This window comes from Adiantum capillus-veneris, chromosome 24, assembly GCF_014529385.1.
Source record: "Adiantum capillus-veneris isolate H3 chromosome 24, ASM1452938v2, whole genome shotgun sequence".
NCBI classification, from domain to species: Eukaryota; Viridiplantae; Streptophyta; class Polypodiopsida; order Polypodiales; family Pteridaceae; genus Adiantum; species Adiantum capillus-veneris.
In genome coordinates this window covers 133347302-133355396 of record NC_140954.1, presented here as the reverse complement: position 1 = coordinate 133355396, position 8095 = coordinate 133347302, and the positions used below count along the sequence as shown (strand labels likewise).

The 8095-nt window shown below is 44.6% G+C and overlaps 1 protein-coding gene across 3 annotated transcripts; it reads right to left on the bottom strand.

The window, feature by feature from the left end:
* Positions 1-1651: 1651 nt before the first annotated feature.
* LOC147427168 (cytochrome P450 71AU50-like) lies at positions 1652-7300 on the bottom strand. Of its 3 annotated transcripts, none has more exons than XM_086498388.1 (3): positions 6247-7300; positions 5636-6115; positions 1652-2810 (listed from the first exon to the last, which is right to left on the bottom strand). In XM_086498388.1, the coding sequence occupies exons 1-3, from the start codon at positions 7144-7146 to the stop codon at positions 2619-2621; spliced, it is 1572 nt and encodes a 523-aa protein (XP_086354514.1). In that variant the 5' UTR covers positions 7147-7300; the 3' UTR covers positions 1652-2618. The 3 variants fall into 3 exon arrangements, with proteins under 3 accessions (XP_086354514.1, XP_086354516.1, XP_086354515.1); XM_086498390.1 differs by having other exon boundaries at positions 2629-2805; positions 6247-7295; XM_086498389.1 differs by lacking the exon at positions 1652-2810 and having other exon boundaries at positions 3897-6115; positions 6247-7292.
* Between the last annotated feature and the right edge of the window lie 795 nt (positions 7301-8095).

The following is an 8095-nucleotide window of genomic DNA, read 5'->3' as shown; positions in this document are numbered from 1 at the left end:
TTGAATCAAGAAACCGCATAGTAAAAGTGGATTTAATAAGGTCACCTTTATCAAGAGCCTGAACACCTCTAAATACTTTGAGCCTGAACAGGTTGTTCAATTATGATTTTCTGATCTTGGAGAGTATATTTCTTGTAATGGGATGGAACACTCATTACACCTTTACCTTCCTCCTCAATGGTTTCCATTTCAGTTGTATATATATCCTTTAGAGCTTTTTTCAACTCTTGATACTTCTTTCTCCGTTCAACTCGCGTCGTGGTTGAATCCTTGTCTTGGTATTTAGGTTTTGCTAAGTTTCCTTTCTTGTTTTTCTCAATGTTTTGGATATTTATCTCTTTTCATTTAAAGGATATCTACCAGTAATTTTGTCCTTGACACAATCATGTGCAGCTATCTGCATCAGAAATCATCAGGGTACGTATCAGGGTATGACATATACTGCTTATTCTAGTGGTATGGGACACTAGAATAGGTGGTATGTGGATGACGGCAGGCATAAGCAATGTTGTCTAGTTTTATGGATTTTTTACTATTTGATACAGATTTATAATTATTGTTTTTGACAAGTATTGTTTGTAGATTTTTATCTTCGCAACTGAGGACAGTTGCTTTCCAACGGAGAGGTATGTTATGGAATTGATATTTATCCATTTATTGCAGCTGACAGGTGGCAAAAGCATTAGCAGATAATGGATTATGCAGAAGGATATTATATTTTATGTATATTTGATTATTCAAGTGCTCTTTATGAGCTTTGGCCATTTATGACCGGCCGGCCAGTTTGTACTCAGTTTTGGGCATTCAAGAAATCTATAAATAAATATGTGAAAGAGGGAAATTCTCACTCTTGCACGGGGGCAGATTGCACCCAGTGTCTGTGTTATTCTCCTCTCCTCTCCCCTCTTCTCTCTCGCCGTGTAGGCGTAGCACTCCGCTCTAGGAGGTGCACTTGCACGTGCACTCTCATTCTATCACGCTCTCTTCCTCTCTCTGCTCGTGTACAACTTGGATTATGCGTTGTGTGATTCGAGGTATGCAGATTTTTTCGTTTCATGGCTTGTAGTATATTGTTTTTGCTATTTGCAGGGCTCGCGATGTTTTCGTTTGTAGCAGTGGTATTAGAGCGCAAAGCGTTGTTCTTGGTGAGCTGTGGATCATAATAACCAAGGTTTCTATGTGCGATAAAATCTGGAGCTAAGTTGTACTTATCAAGATTCTTGCTATTTTTCTTTCGTTTATTTCTTTCATAAAAATATTAGGAGAAAGATCTTGTTCTTGAAAAAAATCTTGATGCTTATATTAGGTAGTTCGTGCATGGCTTGTAGTATATTGTTTTTGCTATTTTGCAGGGCTCGCGATGTTTTCGTTTGTAGCACAAAAAGGCACTTTATGGCTTAAAGCAGGGTTCAAGGCAGTGGTATCGTAAATTTTATGCATGTATGAGGTCTCAAGGATATAAAAGGAGCGAAGAGGATCACTGCTTGTACACAATAAAGCTAGATGATGGTTCGATGATCATGCTAGTTTTGTATGTTGATGACATGCTTATAGCTGGGAAATCCATTCCGAAAATTGCCAACTTGAAGAAAACACTTAGCTATAATTTTGCAATTGAAAGATTTAGGGGATGCTACATACTGTCTTGGCATGCAAATCAGAAGAGATTGCAAACGTCGCATTCTTGAGTTATCTGAGGAAACATACATTGAGAAAGTTTTGCAGCGTTTCAATATGCAGGGGGGGAAAGCATTGAGTACCCCAATGTAGGCATTCTTGAAACTCAGCAAGGAAGATGCACCCAAATCTGATGTTGAGCGAGCTGAAATGGCTAAGGTACCATATTCTTCGGCAGTGGGCAGTCTCATGTATGCTATGGTGGCCACAAGACCAGACATTGCTTTTGCAGCGGGTGTGGAGAGCCGATATATGGAAAATCCTGGCAGCAAGCATTGGGAAGCAGTGAAGCAAATTCTTAGGTACCTCAAAGGTACGATCGCAGGTGTTTACGCTCCGGGAACAGTGATGCATCTATCGTGGGTTATGCGGATACAGACTATGTGGGCTGTGCCGACAATAGAAGATTGACATCTGGCTATGTCTTCATATTTGCTGGAGTAGCAGTATCTTGGAGGTCATGTCTACAAGATTGTACGTCGCCTTCCACTACGGAAGCAAAGTACGTTGCATTGTCGGATGCAAGTAAAGAGGCTGTATGGTTATCTCACTTGGTCAAAAATCTTGGCATTGATGAGACTCCCCAGTGATATATTGTGATAGTCAGAGTGCTCTTGCATTGGAAAGGGATTCTGTGTTTCACTCCAAATCGAAACACATTGAAGTTATGTATCATCTCCTGAGACATTTCTTGGCCAAAGAGCTCATTGATTTGGTCAAGGTACACACTGACGACAATCCAGCAAATGATTTGACGAAAGGCTTAGCCTTGGAGAGGTTGACACATTGCAGTGAGTTGATGGGTATAGGTTGAAACCACTAGATTGCTTCACGGTTGTACATACCAGGTCACTTGGGCTGCGTTGGCCTTCAAGTGGGAGTTTGTTGGGATTCAGGCCAACTGGCCGGACATCCCACTTACTACTAAACCATGTACTAACTTAACCATGTATACACTTATTCTTTAATACAATAGAATAAGGAGTTGCAATAGGATAGTGTTGTTGTGCGCTCCACCCAAAGCAGGTCACTCTCTCTCTGCTCTCACACTTGCACTCGCACACGCTTCTCTTGGCACCTTCAGTGTCCTCATATGCTTGATGATGCAGTGGCTCCCTCCTGCGACATCTGCTCTACAACGCATATCTCTCTCTCTCTCTCTCTCTCTCTCTCTCCCTCTCTCTCTCTCTTTCTCTCTCTCTCTCTCTCTCTCTCTTTGTGTGTCTGTGTGTGTGTGTACGAGGCGGCGTTTTCGGTTCTTCTCCCTCTTGAAGATGGAACCGCCTTGTTGCTATGATGGAATGTGGCTACTGGCATCCAAGCATATAAAAGGTGAGCTTCCATGCTCACTTAGCACTGGTACAGGTATGCGCCCATGGTGTGTGTGTGTGTGTGTGTGTGTGTGTGTGTGTGTGTGTGTGTGTGTGTGTACTAGTGAAAGGTTCTTTGTACCTTGAGAGTGTGAGGATTTAACTTGCAAGGGCGTGTGTTGTTCGCTGTATGGCAAAAGGAAAACACAAGCAAGCTATTGTGGAGCTAGCTGCTCCGACTCAATCTCTGATGACTTTGTTTCCAATATGGACTACTGTCCAAGCTGCTTGATTGTGTTGAGATTCACCTTTGATATGGTAGTAGAACTCATGCATATTCTTATACTAAACCGAACCGATGTATGATTGTTATGGGAATAGTTGGCTATTTCTTATGACCCTTAGGTGAGGGTTACCTTCTCAACTATGGTTTTTGATGTTCCTTGGCTTGAAGATGACAGACTTTTATATCTTCTGGCTCTTGATTTCATTACTAGTGTATAAAGACTCTTCTGTTCTATGAATGGGAATTATACCACCTGTTCATTGACATAGTTTCTAGTGTCTTTTGTAGTTTGAAAGGATTCTTTCGTGTATCAGTACCAATATACCAGTACGAATATACCAGTACTACTAGTACCAATACTAGCACTGAAAATCTAAGACCAATATTAGTATACCAATATACATATACCAGTATTGCAGTACCAATAACAGTATAGAACTCATGCATGTTCTTGACTATTGACCCATCCCATGTAAAGCAAGGATGTGCCAAGTTTCCAATTAACATGACACTCATTAGCTTTAGTCCTAGATTTGGTACTCATTACGAAAAACCTTGGAGAGTATAAGCAACTTCTCTCTGTCTTGCAACAACTTAATCCAATGTGCTATGTTCTGGCTTGTTCTCTCTCTCTCTCTCTCTCTCTCTCTCTCTCTCACACACACACACACACACACACACACACACACACACACACACACACACACACACACTCAAGAGCGTGGTAAGAGTCTCATCCCACCCAACATATATAGGGGTTGGAGCAGTTCATTTACCATAAATTCCCTCTCCTAGTCACATTATTTCTAGACTCAAAGCATTTCATCCTATTTTTGGTTGGTGATCTATGTTGGATTCGCCATTTAAAGTGTGAAAATTTTGCAACATCCTTGAAGTTGTGCAAAAGGTACTTGCTCTTCCAAGAGCTATAAAAATAATCTCAAGTATTTATAGTTGCACATTAAGCCTTTGAGGGGCAACCATGGGAACCACCCCCAATAGGGGAGGAGAATACACCCAAGAGGACGCAACCCATGAACCTCGAACCCTCAACCTTTGGTTTCTCCCTACTACCTTCCACGCGTTGACGGTGAAAAAAAAGCTCAAAGGCAATTCTTTGCAATGCCTACACTGGAGTGATTGTGCCATTGGGTGCCACAATCGCTCTCTATGAAAGCACATTTTTAAATGATTGTGTAGCAACGAGCCTCCCCCCCACCCCATATAGCTGCACAAGTGCATAGTCTTCCGTCAAACGACAAGACTGGACAAGCTGCCACATCGATGGTCAACCCTCTCTCTTCAATTACGTTATTCTTAGTGTTAAAGACTAATACAATATTGTGTGTGTGTGTGTGTGTGTGTGAGTGAGAGAGAGAGAGAGAGAGAGAGAGAGAGAGAGAGAGGACGCTGTAAAAGCTAAAGAAAAAATAAAAGAGAAGAGAAACACTCTTTATATGGACACAAAAGGTCTTTTGATTTCCAACCTTCATATGTCGTTTGACTTTCCACCTTCATATGTCTTCTCATTTCTAATTAAACTTACCCTTAGCTTATAAACTTAATATGTTTTGAAAAGTTTTTTTTATTTTTCTGAGATTGGGGAGACCTAATAGAGCAGTTCTCGAAAGACCCCCTACGTTTTTAATTTGAAGCTGAGAAAACCTACAAAGTTAGGAGAAAATTAGTGTAAGTTAAAAGTAAAAACATTCAAATTTACTCCGTTTACCTCTACTTTCTTGTATTTAGGTCTGCCAAAATTTTGGAGATTTTTTTTCGAGCATTGTGGTAGAGGTTTTAACCTGCCAACACGTTTTGATTGGAGATGAAGCCACCCAAAAAGTGCAAGGATCTTTCCCTGCCTGTGAGCCCTTGTACTTTTTCTGTTTCCTTTCTTAAGGAGCTTTTCTACTGGAAAAAGAAGTGCAAGCATCTTTCCCTGCCTGTGAGCCCTTGTACTTTTTCTGTTTCCTTTTTTAAGCTTTTCTACTGGAAACAAGAAGTGCAAGCATATGTAGAGATGACAGATATAGCACATTGGACAGGTCTAACAAAATATGTTAATAGTATTTTTGGAAACCATAGGCTAGTTTTTTTTTTACGAGTTTCTATTTGAGCAGTCCTGTCTTTTTCTCAGATTCTAGGGTTCTCGTCAAACATCGACCCTGCTTAATATTTATTAACTAGGGCCCATCGGGGATTTAGGGTCCGTATAAATTTATTAGGTATGACGAGTACTTGGCTTGGCTGCAAATGGCTTGGCAAGCATGTTAAACATGCCCACCACCTCGTCATCCGGAGAGCTAGCCATAGCGGAATGCCAATCAAAGGTATGTACAAGATTGGCTATAAAGAGGCTCACCATGATAATGCCCAAGTTGCTACCTGGGCAGCCTCTACGGCCGCGCCCAAACGGCATGAGCGGCTGGTAGCTCTGTATGCCCACCAGCCCGACTTCGCTGGCGTGGCCATCCGGCATGAACCTCTCAGGTCTAAACTCATGCGCTGCTTCCCACAGTGTTTCATCTCTCCCAATCGTCCACGTATTTGAGAACAGCCTTGTATTCTTTGGTAGAGAGTACCCCGCAATTTCTATGGGCTCCCTGCTCAAATGTGGTAGTAGTAGTGGCACAGGGGGATGCAGCCTAAAGGTCTCCTTCACCACTGCCTGCAAATATGGCAAGCTCTCTAAATGTGACTCCTCCACCTGCTGCCCAGCTTCTACCACTGAACTTATTTCCTCTTGCAGCTTCTCCATCGTAGACCTCGGAGCGCGCAGCACCTCCCTCATTCCCCATTCAACAGTTGCAGCTGTGGTATCCGAGCTTGCTATTAAAATCTCCTGCACCCCACCACAAATCATCAGATTGGCAAAATTAGCTGCTTCCCAGCTCGACCTGCAGATTAGCCAGTAATTAGACCAACCAACCCACATTCTAATTGCTTTCGACGACAGAGAGAACTAGTGCTCACCACTATGGCTCCTTTGACAGGGGCGTACTCATATGCGTCAGATGGGTTGTGAGCTGCTGGGCCGAAGAAATCCAGAAACGCCGTAAGGAGGTCTGCTGGAGCTGCCGCTTCACGCATGCCATGCTGTAGCAGTCTTTTATCTACAATATGTTGCAAGAGCGCATCCATGCGCTTGGCCGTCAGTTTCACCCTCTTCCGCAGCCTGCGAGGATCGAACCAGCGCAGGTAGGGTACAAAGTCGCCTAAAAGAGGCTGCGCAAAGAGTTCTGCGAGCTCCTTCAAGATGGCTGGCAGCTCTGACAGCTGTCCGTCGGAAACTCTTTGGCTGAAGATCAGGCGAGCCATGACGTTGGCTGTCCAGCCGTTTGCAAGGTCTCGAATTTCGACGGGCTCGCCAGCAACGGCCGAGCTGCGAATTTCCCGCAAGAGCAAGCCGATTTCGTCATTCCTGACGTGCTTGGAGGCGAGTAGCGACTTGGGGGAGAGAACTTCTTGCACGTAGAGCCTGCGAATGGCTTTCCAGCGGGGGTCATCTGGCTGCATGAGACCCGAACCATAGTTGAAGAAGATATGCTTGGCTGACTCCATGGCCGGCCGGAAGGCGAAGGCCTCATCATGGTCATGGAGGAATTGCTTGGCAAGAGACGGAGAGGACAGGACTACAGTGGGGCTGCTGCCTAGGCGGAGGAAGACGATGGGCCCGTATCTCTGCGAGAGCTTGTTAAGGGACTTATGAGGAAGAGGGCCCAGCAAATGCAGGTGGCCTATGATGGGCCAACCCAGAGCAGGCCCAGGGGGGAGTCGTCCCCTCCTCCCCCATAACAGCCAGCAGCACACAAGGACTAGCAGTGTGCCGGCCAGCGTTGCAAACCACCATACATTTTCTTCGAAGCACATCATGATGACCACCTTTGTAGCAGAAAGAACAACCGTGTGTGCGGGCACAGGGGCACTTGGTGGGGGGGCAGTGTGTGTGAGAGAGAATGAGAGAGTTCTCTTGTGTCTGCAAGTCAGGGCTCTGAGCTGAAGCTAGAAGCAGGTCGCCTTAAATTTGGAGCTGTTTTCGGTTCATGCAAGGCACTGTGTATGCAATAATGCAAGGCACTGTGCGTTTTTTTTTTTGTTTTTTTTTGGGGGGGGGGGGGGGGGGGGGGGGGGGGGGGCTCAGCAGGGGGGAAATATTTTCTTCTGCGGCTCTGCGTGAGAGAGTGATGAGAGAGAGTATTTTCTTGTGCGTGGCTGCGTGATCACATGATTGCTTGTACGGTGCAATTAGTCAGGGGAGCTTGGCTATGACTGATGAGGCTTTAGATTCGACGTACCACGCACATACACTCCCTTTCACAGTCACCAGTGACCACGGAAAAACAACAGTACAACAGTTCACCTTCCGTGTAGGGTACAGAGGGGGTCACAGGTGTCAGGGGTGATAGTTGTTCATGTGGGGAGGAGGGATTGTTATAAATTAATTACCTCCCCCTTCCACTACCTGCATCTCAAAGAGGGGTAGTCACCGTAGTTGCAAAACAAGGGTATTATCCCCGGAACCCCATGCACAAGGGGAACCCCACCCACTCGTACGTGTGCGCGAGACAAAGCTTGTCACATCAATCTCATCCCTCCCTCTTTTACGCGAGACAAAGCTTGTCACATCAATCTCATCCCTCCCTCTTTTACGAATACATCCCTCGTGTGGGGGGTACCGTAGGAATCTCTCACAGGGAGGAGGGTAATTGTAAAACAAATGATGAAGTGACCAATTTGACTCGATAGACTTTACCCACGTATGAAAAGGGTGGGGAGGTATAAAGCTCGTTTTGTAGCTACAACTCAAAGAAGCGCAGGGGGA

Excerpts from the sequence above, each read along its gene's own strand:
- LOC147427168 (XM_086498388.1), bottom strand. The coding sequence starts at position 7,146 with ATGATGTGCTTCGAAGAAAATGTATGGTGGTTTGCAACGCTGGCCGGC. Across the intron at positions 6,116-6,246 it reads CTGTCAAAGGAGCCATAGTG|GAGATTTTAATAGCAAGCTC; the intron begins GTGAGCACTAGT and ends GGTGGGGTGCAG. Across the intron at positions 2,811-5,635 it reads GCAACTTGGGCATTATCATG|AGCAGATGTCGCAGGAGGGA; the intron begins GTGAGCCTCTTT and ends TATGCGTTGTAG.